Here is a 15,995-nt window from a genome sequence, read left to right on the forward strand (position 1 = left end):
GGTTAAGATCAAATGGAAAAAAAAGGATGTTTTAAACGACTAGCCAGACTCCCGAGTCATACCGTTGTGCAAATGGAGCAGTTCGTCCAGCGAACAGCGATTCCCACATCACTTGATCAGGAATCTCAATCTGATGTCTAAGCGGCAAACTAATAACCATGCAACCTTCATCACCAAATGAACAGTTGGAGTGAATTGCTAAGGCCCGAGGTAACGGTAACAAATATAATACAATCAATCTGAATTTGCCAGCCAACAACGATATACAAAACCTGTATTAAACGAATTACAAACCTTCCAGACTCAAGAATGCACAGATAAAGTCCATATATACACCAAGATAGCCCTCGGCACCAGGAAATTTACAACCGCTTTTTCTCTGTCACAAAATTGCTTGCTCTCAAAATGAAAATTTACGAAGGTAAAAAAACATGATTTACCACCACTCTTTTATACAGCAAGTGATACGGATGGATTACAGCGTGAAAAGTATAAAGAGTCGTGATCTTGCATTACTCGATAACAACGTCTCTCGCTACCATGTCCCTGTTCACAATAAGCTTACCATCTTCATCCCTGCTGAAAAGCTTATCCATCAGCTCATCCCAACTGGTTCCTCCTGCAGATTTTGGTTCTGATGTCGTCTCGCTGTGAGTATCGGATGGTAGTGCACCCTCATGGGTTTCCTCTTCAGAAATGTCAACTGCGTGAGGAACATCCAAGGTCTTCGCTCTCTGGAGTGCACTCTTATGTTCTTCCTCAAAACTTTGCAATCTCTCCATCTTTTGTTGCGCCGGTGGAGTTGTTGCCTTCTCATTTTCCTTCATTAACTGCACAAAAACATGGCTGTGATCATAAATGAATAAATAAGCATTGACTCTCGAATTTAGTAAATCAGAGCTACGACTGTAAGTTCCAGCCAGTTTTTTTTTCTTTAATCGCTTTAATTTCAGCCAATGGAAACAGCAACAAGAACCAAGGAAATACTGTAATGCTTAGGCAACTTGGCATGCCGATGTGCATCAATAATGTTGCTTATATGAGCTTTGCCATGTTTGCTGTTAGTAAATAGGTGTGTCCGAACAATGTTTGTTGACTCAATTCAGCACTAGCTTTTCTCTCAAAATAATATAATTCAGCACTGGTAAAATAAATAAGGGTATTATTTGGTTATCCAAACACGCCATCCTACTCTACCAAGTTTTTGGCCAAGCCAAACATTGGCCTTTACTTGGCTTATCTTTTGCAATTCACATGCCCCTTTCGCCACTTCTAATGCAGTCGCTAAAACTTGGCCAAAACAGGGGAACCAAAACCTTTGCTAAAACATTTGGCAGAATTTTTTTGGAGAGGTTGGAACACACCCTAAATGTGGAAGCCTCCCAAACATGTGCACTCAACTTCCAGTTTACTAATTTAAACACGACATGTGGAAGGCTCTCCAACATGTACACCCAACTTCAAGTTTAATCATCCAAGCTTAAGAGAAAACCTCAGAAATCCATAAATTCTTGTTTTAATTATATTTGTAGTACCACTTGAAAAACAAGGAAGTATCACAAGATCACTGTGATTTGTTTTAATCTATGGATCGTTACTATCAAACTGTGTTGCTTTGAAAAGAACCTGCCATGGCAGTTTTAAGAAGTTTAATAACCTCGACTGATAGTCCAACATTGGCAGTTTTAACTAGATTGCAAAGCATATAGAGCATGTTGGTCCAAAACATAGCACTTTGTGGTCAACACTTTTGTGCTAAACAAGGGCGGAAGCCTAATAGAGATGGTAAGCATGTGTTGGCTCGTCCCACGCGGGGACTAAGCATTCAAGGGAACAACTTAGGCCGGATGCACACACCGGTAATCTGTACTATTAATAAGTAGGCCCGCGTTTGGAGTATCCAAAGCCACATACATAATATGGTTGTATTGTGCACAGTATTAAACACCAAAAAGTACAGAGCAAGGACTAGGTTTAGCAATCAAATAATTATGTCGTCAAAAAGATGCTTACAGTTGGTAATCCCTGATGAACATTTCCATCCACACGAAATAGTACAGTATGCACGTACCTCTAAAGCCTTAGCTGATTCTCGCTCAATCCAAAAAATGGCATGATCAGAAGTGGTACTACACGATAACACAATATGCTCAAATCGTCCTTCCACTGGAATAGCAGTTCTCACTTCAGGCGGGAATCTTCCACATCTACAAATGAGTATTAGTTGTTATATTCTCATGTGGCAAAGTTCTTAGAACTATCTTTCCGCGCTATATCCATTCACAATCATCATATATAAGGAGTAAAGACCTGAATTTTGTCAGTCATATGTGTATTATGGAGACTGTGTTAGTGGATCGTACATTACAGGCCTCCTTCCCCAAAACACAGAAATATACAATGTCATGCCTAATTGAATGGTACAAGATCGAATACCACAGTAATTTGCACATAGATTGGTGTTTGATTACACTAAGAAAAATATAAATTCCTAGAAGTTAGGAGTCGATAGAACGTTTCGTATGAAATAGTGCAAAGAAATTCTTAGGAAAAACACTATGGAGTACAATGTTTTAAAAATAAAAACACATATGGAAAGTTCATAAGGACTACAATCCTTGAGAAAACCTCTGAGGCTCTGAATCAAAGAGGCCATATATGAATAATTTTCCACCATAAACTGTCTCTAGCTACCGTGATGGGAAAGATCATGTCCTTTCACAATCAGTTTTGAAATGCTCTCAGTACATTTGCTTCAGTATGCTATACCTTTTCTTTCCTTAGATAACTAGTTTGCTAAATATTTTTCACCGACCTGGAAAGCTACACAATAGGAAGTTGAAGAACATCTTGCTTTTCTAGTCTAAACAAACAATGTCAAAGCATGAATCAATTTGAACATACCCTTGATTGTCTGTGGAAGAACATGCCTTAAAACAGCACTCAACATGACTACTGATAGCTATAGCTTTCTTGCTATGGAAGGACAAAAACACTGAAGCCTTGTTGCCTACTTAAAAAAACACATGATGGCCGAGTCCTTTCTTAAAACATGAGAAGGCTTAAGTAAGAACAGCCAGTACACAGCCTGAAACTTCCTTGTGCAACCATGAATAACAGGTTTGCTGTTTATAGCATACCAAATGACTTAAGTTATACTACTAGCAGTGAATATCGAAATGCACAGTTACCTGCAAAATTTCCTCTCGACAATATGATACATTCGACCCGGAGCATACAATCTTCTAGGATCTTTAAACTTTTTCTTGTCTTGTTTAAATGTATCTCTCAAGCAAACGAGGAATATCAAGCAGGGCAAGCTGTCCAAAGCATAAAGGCCTGGTGAAAAATTCAACCATTGTACAGTTTTTGACTGAAAGAAAATAGAATTGCATAGGCCCAGAGAAAGTGAACAGGAGATATGTTACCAGAATATAGACCCAAAAATGTATTGCAATGGTGTTGGCGTTCTTGGCAAAAAATCATCCTGTCAAGAGACATTGCACGGTGAGAGAATGAATTTCAGAAGATGTCACTAGATAATTAATGGAGCAGAAAGTACATTTTTTATATTACAATGAAATGATAGGATCTGTTGAGTTCAGGAGCTATTTACATATTCAGAATAAAACAAGAGGACAGATAACATAAGGCAAGTCTATAAATGAACTTGAACATATAGCAGTAGCACAACTTCAAGCGCCGTAAATATCATATTACATGGTCAGGCGAATTATCCATGTTTCTTTGGAATTACGACTTGTGTTGAATAAATTGAATTCCCACAACATGGCAAACATTTACCCCAGTTAGTTGCTTCTCAGATCCATCATAAGCCGATGTCAGTAAACCTCAGAGAAGCAACCTTGTTAAAGAATAGCAGTAGGAAGTCTATAACCTTATTATCATGTAAGCTACCTTCCTTGGTGGCACAACTCCAGCTACCTAATTCCAAACGTTCTGCACAATCAAACTGGTTTACCTTTCACAAACATTCCAATCATGCCACAAGCAACGCACATTTGACCAAATTGCTCCCCGCCCCAACTTTTCCGATAGTTAAAATATTCGAAGGCAGAAAAATCCAACAAGAGCAGCTCGTACCTGCAGCACGACGGAGTAGATCACATCGGCGTACTTGACAGCGAGGTTGAGCGACATGCACCGGGCGGGCGCGAGGGCGTAGCACCGTATGTGGCTCCTGGGTATGTTGCCAAACTCCCTCCGGTTGTTGACCACCAGCACCGTCATGAGCGCCGCGATGCCGGAGCCCAGCGAGTGCCCCGCGAACAGGAGCTTGCAGTCGGGCCCTTGCTGCCGCAGCAGCTCCCGCAGCGTCTCCGTCTCCCTCTCCAGTATGAACTGGGCCGCCTTCAGCAGCCCGTGATGCACATACCCGCCGTCGAACATCTGCTTCCCGAGCTTGTCGTCCATCAAGACCTGCAGGAATTAATCGACTCGTCATCCCCTTGACAATCCTGCGGAAATTCTCGGCTGTTGGATTGAGGGATGGGGCTGGATTGCAGAACAGGACCTTGTAGTCGGCGTTGCGGACGAGGTTGAGGCCGCGGACGGCGAGGACGACCTCCTTGCGGCGCTTGTCGGCATAGACGACGTAGGGCGGGCAGGTGTTGCCGACGTCGGCGTAGGTGGTGCGCCTGACGAAGCCGTCGGGGTCGATGTCGGCGTACCCGCGGCCGGGCGGCGCGAGCTTGGGGTTGGAGAGGTCCGGATCGGAGATGGCGATGATGATGCGGCAGATGCGCGGGACGGGCTCGAAGTCGTCGGGAGCGGCGGGCGGCCAGGTCTCGCTGTCGTAGGCGCCGATGTAAGTGAGCCGCTTCCACGCCCACCGCACGCACCCCACGCACAGCACGCACTCCAGCCCGCACGACACCGACATGGCCGCCGCCTCGCCGCGGCGCGCCCGCGGGCCGCTTTCGCCTCGGGGAGCTCGGGGGCGGAGTTGGCGGACTTGGCTTCGGGGTTTGGATTGGTTTGGTCTGGTGGGGTGGCTTGGCTGCACGGCGCGGATGGTCTTTGTTGTGGTCGTCTCCCACTGCTGCCTTCGGCTGCTGGCTGCTGCTGTCGTTTTCTCTCGATCTACCTTGTTCGGTCCAGAAACCACGCGCTGCAGCGGTGGGGGAAGAGTGATGTGATTGAGCTGCGCTGTTCGCTGCTTGTGCGCACTTGCCTTTCTCCGCGCAGGTGCCACGCGCTTTTCCAACGCGGCTGCGCTGTGCGGACGAGGGATTGGACCGTTGGCTCGAGGACGGTCTAATCTGCAGAAGAGGATGACAGATGTTGATCTTTCCAGGAAGCGTCCCAATTCAGTTGCTCGGGTTCATTCACTTTTAGGAATAAGGCGGTGAAAGCCGGGAAAATTCCAGGCCTCGTGCATCGCGTTATGCCTGCACAAGTGTTATCCACGATTATTTAGGAGAAAGGGATGGTCAGATGGTGTGTGTTAGTCGTGATCAGATGGCCTTGCATTATGTTGTTGGCTGTGGATTTAGTTGGGGGTGGTCGGCGTCGCCGAGGCGACAAACCGCTGGCAAAGCTGTGACCTGTGATCGCTGACGAAAGGTGGGCAGTCATCTGTCAACTATCTCAACCTAGGTTATAACGATTCAAAGACAACTTCAACAGATTTTTTTTAAGCCAAGACAACTTTAGGAGTTCAGTAGTATGACTTGTCCTTCCCCGGTTGCTTTGACCCACATTTGGAGCAGGTATCGGTACTTTCATGATATGTCCGGTAACCGGAATGTGAGAATATGCCGCCCGGCCTGGCACCAGTTCGCTCCATCGCCGAACCCGGCCAGTTGGCGATCGACTCCCTCTGGACGCTTCAAACGGCTGCTGAGTGGTGCCTGGCTGCCACTTGGTCGCACTCGCACGTGGAGACAACCACACAGATCTAAGAAGATTCTAAGCTGAAGAAAAGAAATTACCCGAGCTCTGTGCAGGGGTTTACTGATGACAGGACTGTGCTATCTCCAATCGCGCGCATGGCTTCAACGACTCCACCCGATGGATTGAACTCTTCACCGGCCAAAACGGAAACCATGGGGCGGGTAGAGATCTTACGACTGCTTGATACGTCTTTTGGTGGTGTTTGGTCGTCAGGAGCTTTCGACTGGAGCGAGGAATGTTTGTGTAAACGTAGAAAGTACCAGGAGATTAAAATACCAAGGACAAAAGCATCAAGCAAGGTGGTGTCGTTGCGATGCGGAAACCTCATCGTTTCCTTCCAAGCCAAGGTATATTTCCCCGCAGAACATGAAACTTTCCACGCTGCAGAAAACGGAATGCAAGACACGCATGTTTAAGGTCACTTCCGGTGTATTCTGTCTTGTTAGCCATATCTAAGCCTCACCACTGCCTCCACATGTTACTTAGTTACTTAACGTTTGAATGGATACTAATAGTATAGACAAGTGTATTTGACATAGTAGATCTTATTTCAACGAGGAGCGAAAGCAATGATGGATTGATGGAGCCAGCCAATTAGTGGACTGTGGTATGCATTTCCTCTTAAACTCATGCTAATAAATTAGAGTTTATCCATAAAAATGCTAAGTTAATCATCATACTTACTTTAACATCAAAAGATTTCAACCGAGGTGCCCGGAGTGTGGCCCGTGATCAAGAGATTTATCAATCGTTTTGTTGATTTGTTTGAAAAAGATAGCTTCCATCCTTTCTCTCCTCAATAACTATGTTTTCACATCAATTCGACATGTAGATGCTTAAGATATGGTGTTAAGATGTCTAACTTTTTTTTATGCAGCTTCGTATATTTTTATGTATATAGGGACCTCTAGGGGTCCTATATTGCGTGGATTAGGACGGACTAGATCCTTCTAAGACAAATGCAAACGCAAGATAGATAATAAATACTAAAATCAAAGTAGATAACTTAAACAAAACTAAATTTAAAATAGGTGATGAATACAAGATTAATACCGGATGCACAATTTTTCAAATAAAGTTGCATAATCTAATAAGGTGAATTTGTACTATAGATTACCAACAACTAGTCAATTTTATTTGTCAAAACAAATATTATATCAAATCTTATAAAATTTATATAAATAAAAGTTAACGACTAGAAGGACTATGTCCTCAAGCTCCCCAACGCCTCGCCCACCACACTTAGGAGCTGCGAAGTTTGGCATTTTGCTCTCTTTGTTTTTAGTCCGAGACATAATAATTTTTTTAATTGAATTTTTAAATTGTGTACAGTTTGCACCGCTGAATTTGTCCTCAGTGAGATGTTTACAAACTAGATCATGTGTTGATATTTTTTGGTAAATGTTTTCATCGTTTTTGTCCTGGTAGTTTTACTCTCTTAGGCTATGCGGAAGTACTTATGAATGGATCAGGACTAAGATAAGACATGGCAACTGCTATATGCGAGGCATAAAAGTTGGAGAGTGACAATTGTGAGATATAGAGCATGGCAGTTACAAAATACAGAGAAGATTACCGTGAGTCAATTACATGAGAGAATGTAAAACAACTCCGAGAGGCGATGATATAAAACACAAGCATGCCAACTATGATAGGCGACGATATGAAATGTATCGACATAACATCGAAAACTACTTGTCGCCAGGAATGCAATGGTGAAAATTGATTGCAATTTCGATGATTACTTCAAAAGTTAACAATTTAAGTTTTTGATATAGCAAAATAGTCTTAAGTTATCCTTTATGCACGCAGGAGTCATCCGTTGGAAAAGGTAGCCGCTCAGCAACATCATTGAAGTAGTTTTTCTATAAATAAAAAGAAGTACTCCATGTGATCCTAAATTGTTGTCAAAATATTACATGTATCTAGACGCTTTTTAAGAATAGATATGTCTATATTTGGGAAAAATTGAGTCAAGAATTTAGGATCAGAGGAAATAGAATATATTAAAATAATTATAAATCTATAAGTACAGAAAACATTTGAAATCTGCTTTTGTTTTTCCGCAGAAAATACCATGGCACCATGCCAATTTTTTGGTCATGACTCATGAAAACAAAATTGGTATTCGTTTGGATGGTTGCTAATTATTCAAAAAAAAAAACTCCGAGAAGTATTTTGGACTTGTGTGGTCACTAAACGGGCCATACAGGCCGGACACACCTTATCCACAAACTGGTCAGTTGGTAATCGCTTATCGGGGTGATTTTGCTGCGTGGGCCGGTAGAAGGTGGGCCGCGCCACCACCGACTTGCATCTCTTGTTCCGCTGTTACCTGGCGAATCATCACGCCGCAAATACAGTAGAACTTAATCCCCTGGGGCCCGCCGCACTGAAAGTCTTCTTCTCCGGTCCTCCGCCGCCCTCGAACTCGAAGCCTCGACGCTCCCGCTCCCGCTCCCGACGCCGGCACAACGCAACAGCCAGAAATCTGCAACCCATACCCGCGTCCGCGCAGGCACCCCGAGCCCCAAAGGTCTCGCCTCGCCCTCCGTACCCCAGAAGAAAGATCAACTCCCCACAGATCGTGGATCTCCCCGCCGCCGGAGAACACGAGAAGATTCCCTCGGAGGTAATCTCTCGACCGTTTCCGCACTCCCTTATACTTTAGGTCAGTCCATGGGTACTTCTTGGGACAATCTTTTGGGTGCGAAAAGCCCTAGCATGATTTAAGGTCTGCCCCGTTTGTGGAACTGCGGGTTGCTGATCCGAAGTTTGTGATGCGATGTAGGTTCTAGTGCTTGATTTCCGATTGTGAGGCTGCATAGTCTAGGCGCTATGACTCACTTGGTACAAGAATTCTCTTTTGGTGTTTTCAGATTGGTCGCTTGTCATCTGTTTGTTAGTAGAAGAGTAAGAAGAGTGCCTGTCGAGATCTGGCTAGATTGTCACTATGATCATGATGTGCTCTGTAAATGAGCTTTTCTTGTACTTCACCTTTTTTATGTTTTCACTGGTGTTTGCAGCTGGCTTGCGAGAAGTCTCACTTGCATTTTATGCCTGGCATACCTGAATGTCTGCGTCCTGAACAGCAACTAAATGTTTAAAAGTACAGAAGTTTAGATCTTGAATATCTTTTAAATTATGGAATGCATATTTGTCCTACGGCTTTTCGAATGTTTATCTTTTTAAACTAATACAGACCAGTGGCCTTAAAGAAGTAGATTTTCTCTATCTGCTTGTGCACATTATTTCCCCACCTGCCTGCACCACTGCAGCATAATTGAACAGTTGATAATATTAAAGTTGTTTCTCCTGATCGCAGGGCTTTCTCCCTATTGAATCTCAAGTTTTCTTTAGAATGGAGACATCTTTGGATATGTCACTGGATGATATGATTAAGAACAGAAGTGGGAGGGGAAGAGGAAGAACAGGGGTAAGGGGCCAGAGAGGTGGCCGAGGCAGAGGCGATGGCCAAAATTTAGGCAGAGGTGATGGCCAAAGGCTAGGCCGTGGTTTTGGGCGTGGACGTGGTGCTGGCACCTTTCGTGGAAGGGGACTACGGGTACCTGCACAAAGGCCACTTGGTGTTAACACTCGGTCGTCTTCATATGCTATTGCCAAGGCAAGCACGAAACTATCGCTGTTTTTCTGTATAACTTCAAGAACCCAAAATACAATAGATACTGACAAGAAGTGTCTACGAACTTAATAAAATGGGACAGATGACAGCTCAATTCAGACAATATGTTGTACTTTTTAACTGTGGAGCTTGAAAGAGGATCCAAGGGGTTTCTCGTTTTGATAATACCCTCGGAATTGGCCCTTCTCTGCAGAGCATCTTGTGGCGAGATATGTGTCAGTTTGTTCTGGTTAAATGCTTGAAAGTGAAAAAACTTGTCTCCTCAGTTCTCAGGGTCAGCATGCTGATGGACTATGTATTTACCTATTGGATACTTATTTATGTGGATAAGGCTTTGGTTCATAGAGGGCTATCAGCTTGCACCCATTTTATGCAATGGTGTAGTGGTTTAATTGTTTTGCTGATGGTTGTTGACTCATCAACTACCATGGATTGATGAGTTTTGTGGTATTATGCTAACAAATTCTCGTCGCAATCTGGCTATGCATGCTGTGGCATATCATCAGTCATTCAACAAAACCAAGGATTTTGCATGGACACATGATCGGTTCGAGGATAGCATGGTGGCTGCTGGCCTTTCCGGAATAGAATCTGGTACAAAGCTATATATTTCAAACTTGCACTATGGAGTGACAAAAGAAGATTTACAGGTAGCTTGATTGTTATATTATGTATGCTCAAAATATCTGACAGATCAGCTCATGTTTGACTTTTTAAGCTGACCTTCTGTGTCCACAATTGTGTTCAGGAACTTTTTTCTGAAATGGGTCATTTGAAGCACTGTGCTGTTCATTATGACAACAATAGACGCCCAACTGTAAGTCTCAAATGAAGGAATGGTTTATCTACAACATGCACATTTTATAATTAAGCACTACTGGCATATCTATCCACGACTGCAAATCTATTCTTATGTTATGAACAAGTGCCTTCTGCGTAAACACATACTGGCTCATGCATGTTGCACATCTATTGGTGCTTGTTCGGTGTTCTGCAGTGTTTTTCGGTAATGAAGTTTGATGGGTCGCCTAATTATAAGCTAGAATAGAGTCCAGCGCACCACACCGATGCTACACAACTCTTATAGAGTACATCTTTGGAAGTGTATTAAACTAACAGGGTATTTATCCTTAGCTCCTGCAGCACTTATTATAACGTATATCAACTTTAATATCGTTTTGGCAAAGCTGAATTGCTTTTATCTATTGCTGTATAGCACAATAATGACTTCTATGCACTCACTTTTAGGTGCAGTAGGTGAAATTGGGGAAGATGGAAGTCCAAAAACTCATGAAAAAGACACAGGCAATTACAAGAAACATCTGCTATGTCCTAAAAGTTCAAATTCAATTTACACATGAAAAACATAAAAGACAAAACCAGCTGTTAGTTGAATTAGCTAGTCACAGCTGAACTTGTCTTTTGTTTCTTCTGGTATATAAACCAAATTTAAATATGAAATTTTTATGAGATAGTAGATGCATTTTGTGTCAATGCGATCAAAATCTTTTCTAACTCTTGAGAACTTTACATCTGGCCTGATTTCACCTAAAGGGGTGGGTGCACTCATGCCTCATGCACAGAAGATTTGTGTGGGTAATCTTAAGTTTCCGTTAAATCTTATGTTTGGAGAGCCATTTGACAACCTTTTAACCTAATTCCCCAGGATAATATTTAGGTTGCTCGTTTGCTTAATTCAGTTATAAATTTTAAATATTTATACTTTTATTAATCAATCAATGTACCTGCCAACAATATAAAATATGCAGGCGCCTCTGTTAAATAATGACAGATATTATGATAGCGTATATTTTGGTTTTATATTGTTACTCTATAGTTTTGCTTCAGAAAAAGTCATCCTACATGTCAGAATATTGTATGGCCATATTGTCATGGATATTCCTGAACAGGGTTCAGCTGAGGTGATATTCACTAGGAGGAGTGAAGCTGTTCAAGCACTGAAGCGATATAATAACGTGCGCCTTGATGGAAAGGAAATGAAGATCGAAGTGATAGGAGCAAATTTGGGTTTGGCTGCTGTTTCGGCACCCCGTGTTAATGTTATTCCTGGTGTGAAGGGCAGAGGACAGAGAGAAGTTGTAATGATGTATGGCTCGAATGTGTTTTGCAATTGCATTTAGCAATCACACTGTAGTTGTTTGAACTTTTTGCCTTTTGTTCCTGACTACATGATGTTTATTTATTTTTCAGGCCTCGTACAAGTGCATTTGGTCGAGGTGCAGCTGACTCATCTAATTTCCTTCCTGGGTAGGTTCTTGGGATTCAATATCTTTGTAGTCTCTTCCACTGAATAAAAGTACAAATAGTGCAGCTATCATCTTATGACCAGTACACAAACTTCCCTCAAATGGCCATTTAAGGAATAGTCTCGCGACTGGTGGTGGCACTGAAGCTTGTGTGCCAAATCTTTAGTGCAATGGGGAAGCTATGGTGGTAACTTGTAACTTTGTTATGTATGTGGACACCTATCTAAACTGTTTGTGGTAGCAGTTGATATTGCTAGTCTGTTTCTTGCATAATGGGTTTGATTAACTGTCTTGGAGTTGGAGTGCATCAGCAAGCTTTGTGCTTGTTGTATGGGAGGAGCTGGTAACAAATCCTATGCAGTGCAGGTCAAGACTAAAAAGCCGGTTGTGAGCAGTATACCTACAATTATTACTCATTCTGTTTCACAGTATATCTCTCCTGCACACATAGCTAGATGGCAAAAGTATTCACTGATATTTGATGAAATTGGATGATTATTCTGCTTCTGTTATATATACATATTAGTATGGTATGATTCCATCAAATATTGCTTCAATTGTATGCCTCCTAGGTGTGTGGGAAGATATTTTGAACGGAGTACTAACTCCGTATATATTTGACTGTTGCTTGTGCATGCATGTTTGAGGTTCTCTAGGCTTTTTCTTTTGCCAGTGGGAGGCATAATTTATGTATCGTAGTTTCATGAAAGATTTCATCTATGTACTGTCTAGAAACCCATAAGATAGGATTTGATTGCCTTGACTAACACTTTGTTTTCTCACTCAGGTGGAAGCGCAACAGTTTTGCTCAGAGAGGAGGACAAGCCCGTGGTCGTGGGCGTGGGCGTGGGCGTGGGCGTGGGCTTGGGCGTGGCATCGGGCGGGGTCACGGACGTGGCGTCTATGTGCGGAAGGGGCCTTCGGAGAAATCAGCTGAACAATTGGACAAGGAGCTGGACACCTATCATTCAGGAGCAATGAATGTTGACTAAGATGCTGCATCTAATCCGTTGAAGTTTCTACTCGGCTGAGGCTTGGAATTGGAGCTTGGTTTGTGTTTGGTTTTGCTGCCGTGTGTACCATTGGTCTTCTCCCAGCTGTGGTCAACTTAATGATTGTAGATACAGTCGTAGTTCTAATTTAGCAGTGACATAATAAGTGGCGGTAACTGCTTGATCAACAATGTTCTCAGCGGTGGCCGTTCCCTTTGGTATCATTTCTACCTATAATCTATTCATAATTTTATTGGATTCGTTTTTTGTTAGAAAATTTTATTGGATCCACTCTGCAAAATTTTGTTGTATTTCCAAAGGAGAGAAATCACATTCTCCATCCATGGTGAGCAAATTTTAGTGTGAAGCAAAATTTGTGTCAGATATATGCAGCATTTTGAATTAAAAATATGATGGTTTTATTAAATGAATTTAGTTAAATTCATATTTATGCATCTCAGTTTTACTACAAAAGTAGGTGCAAATGTTCTCGTTTAGTGGCAAGCTTGACAAAGTCATGAATTCCTACGACATGACCTAGGGTTGCTGGTTCCATGGTCAGGTTCTGTCAGGGAGAGAGGAAACAGCGTTTTGGGTATGTGCTGTTCATTTTTTGACCGTTTGAAAAGCATGTGCAGTCACTGCTATGGGCCGTGGCTGTATGCATCAATTGATCCAGGGCCTTGGACGTTTTCCTTTAAAAAAAAAACCGTGTTTTGGTCCCAGAATCTGATAGAACCTTCGCAAAAAGAGGAGCGCAACTCAGAGTACCAGTACAAACCACCAAATCAAATCGAGGGTTCAAAGCGTTCCAAGTTAGACTTGACGGTCAAAAGCGTGATGCCGTCTTCGGAGCGTGTACTTTAGACACGGCTAGCAGGTTAGAGTAAGTATCGTGCAACTTTTAGTTTGAGAAAAAAAAGAAATATGCTTTTTGTTGAAAAAATGGCATGGATGTGTCATAAAGGTTCGCCGGTATAGAGCAACTCAAACGTTATAAAAATTACATGGAACGAGAAGTCCTCATGCGCGTGCCTTTAAGGACTAGCATCTAGACCGCAATCGTCGCCGTCAAACCGTTGAATCAATCTGAAAAACCTAACACCAGAAACAACAGGAATCTACGTTGACGCTCCGTCGATTTCACCCTGACGGAGAAACTGGAGGGAAGTCGGAGCTCGAAAGACCATCGACGATGAAGCCCTGCCTCCATGAGGACCGCATGCCTCCCGACGATATGAAGCACCACTTGAACGAGGCCGAGGCAGGAAACCTTATTTCATGCCGATCACGCCGCCATCATTTCACCATCACCGATCCTTGAACAAAGACCTACCAAATGCTACTAGACAAGGAAAACTATACCTTCCACCAATAGATCTAGGCCTCTTACACATCCCATCAGCATAGCGGTGGAGGAGGAGAAGGCCGAGGATCTAATGGTGCAGGTGGAACCCCAGGTGGGATTCTTTTTCAGGAAAAAAAATGAGCATAGATGCTTTTGAAACGGGTGGTGTGTGAGGGGGAGGGGGGGGGGGGGCTGAATTTGACGCGCTATGGCTTTTTCATCACTAGCTAGAACCCAAAAGAAGATATGTTTAACTGTGACAAAGATCTTAGCAGTCCCCCGCTCAAAATTGCGTAAATTGTTTTCTAATGCATTTGCTAGAAATGAAAATTACGAGAGTTCATGAATCTGGAGACTTTGTCGTTTTGTGTGTTTTTTGTCTTTTTTATTGTCGATTCACAACAACTATTTCAAAACTTGTCTTTCGCAGTGGTGTGTCTGACGGCCATGGTGTGTCTAACAATATTAGGTTTATACTTTTTAGGTGGATAGGTCATGTGGTTTTTCGAAATCTATGAGGGTTACTCTAATTTATGCAAGCATGATATTCTGCATAAAAAATCATCAAATACTAGTGATGCCAAGGGTGGATATAGAGGCACGAGTTCAAAGAATCATGGTCCATGATGGAGCTTTTAGTTTTATTGAGAACGTTTTGATTGTAACGATCTTCTATACTTTATTTTTGAATAAAAAAAGGCAGAACGTTGTTCTCAATATTAATAGAATGTATGGGGGCGAGTCGTCGATTGATGAATTTGCTAAGCACATCAGATCAAATTCGAGCAGAATTCGGGATAAATTGAAAGAGAACCCTCTGTTACGATGTCATTAGCTTCGATGGCTTTATATACTCCGGTGCAGAGTTTAATGGCTAGTGCGCGAAAATAACCTTACGATGAATAGTGAGCTCATAGTTACTGCTTTGACAGCAGCTTCGCTTCAACCATAGCCGTCTGATGACTGATGAACTGGAAACGCTCGTCTGTCGGTATTATCTATCTCTGTCGATCCTAACAAGAAAGCGACTGGTCTTTTTATGCATCTCTTGGGAATCAGTCAGTACATCATTACATTTACATGTTTCTGGCGTCTCGATTTTCACCCGCTACCTGTGAAGGCATTTCATTTTGTCTGAACAACGAGAGGAAATTTGGTAGGATCAGGATCATGTATTCATGCCTCAGCACCGTGTCGGTGTAATACTGACAACTACATCCTTTGTGGATGGTGGACATCGTTGAGATGGATGATGCCCAGTTTCTCGATGTCGCTGACTGATGCGTCCATGCAGGATTGTAAGTTTCTAAATAAGAGATGGATTTTATTTGCTTCAACATGTGAAATGCTCGATTACAAAGCAAGTATGATCTGAATCTGAACAGTGCAAGTTCGGGGGATTGTTTCTCTGCACTTCAATTATATACTCCCTCCGTTCCATAAAGATTGAAGCGGCTTCGAACTAGTTCTAGTACAAAGCCGTGCCAATCTTTATGGAACGGAGGGAGTAGGATTTATGGGAAGAGGTTTAACCTCTTGGAAAATTTCTGTACAAAATCCATGTGTTTTCAGTCTCTCTACAAAATCCATGTGTTTTCTTGTTGGGCAGCCAAACAACTCTATTGATGATTTTGGTGTTCCTAATCCGTGCCATCCTATTCATGTGTCTTCCAACCTCAAAAGGACACTCATGCTATCGTCTCTTTATGCGTTACCATGCTACCAATGCCACAGTATCATTCCTAGAAAGTTTTTTTTTAAATAGTTAACTTCATAAGATATATAATCCCATAAAATTTCAAATACAAATTCGTAACACACGTAGAGAA

The 15,995-nt window shown here is 42.4% G+C and overlaps 2 protein-coding genes across 3 annotated transcripts; one reads left to right on the top strand and one right to left on the bottom strand.

The window, feature by feature from the left end:
* Positions 1-211: 211 nt before the first annotated feature.
* LOC100841206 lies at positions 212-5,150 on the bottom strand. Of its 2 annotated transcripts, none has more exons than XM_003563941.4 (6): positions 4,535-5,139; positions 4,105-4,440; positions 3,429-3,487; positions 3,192-3,320; positions 2,072-2,207; positions 212-830 (listed from the first exon to the last, which is right to left on the bottom strand). In XM_003563941.4, the coding sequence occupies exons 1-6, from the start codon at positions 4,901-4,903 to the stop codon at positions 513-515; spliced, it is 1,347 nt and encodes a 448-aa protein (XP_003563989.1). In that variant the 5' UTR covers positions 4,904-5,139; the 3' UTR covers positions 212-512. The 2 variants fall into 2 exon arrangements, with proteins under 2 accessions (XP_003563989.1, XP_024313100.1); XM_024457332.1 differs by having other exon boundaries at positions 669-846; positions 4,535-5,150.
* A 3,115-nt stretch (positions 5,151-8,265) lies between these two features.
* LOC100841511 (THO complex subunit 4D) lies at positions 8,266-13,119 on the top strand. Its single transcript, XM_003563942.3, has 7 exons — positions 8,266-8,548; positions 9,242-9,541; positions 10,066-10,209; positions 10,308-10,376; positions 11,470-11,666; positions 11,771-11,827; positions 12,614-13,119. Exons 2-7 carry the CDS (start codon positions 9,278-9,280, stop codon positions 12,816-12,818), a joined length of 936 nt encoding a protein of 311 aa, XP_003563990.1. The 5' UTR covers positions 8,266-8,548; positions 9,242-9,277; the 3' UTR covers positions 12,819-13,119.
* Positions 13,120-15,995: the final 2,876 nt, after the last annotated feature.

This window comes from Brachypodium distachyon, chromosome 1 (assembly GCF_000005505.3).
Source record: "Brachypodium distachyon strain Bd21 chromosome 1, Brachypodium_distachyon_v3.0, whole genome shotgun sequence".
NCBI classification, from domain to species: Eukaryota; Viridiplantae; Streptophyta; class Magnoliopsida; order Poales; family Poaceae; genus Brachypodium; species Brachypodium distachyon.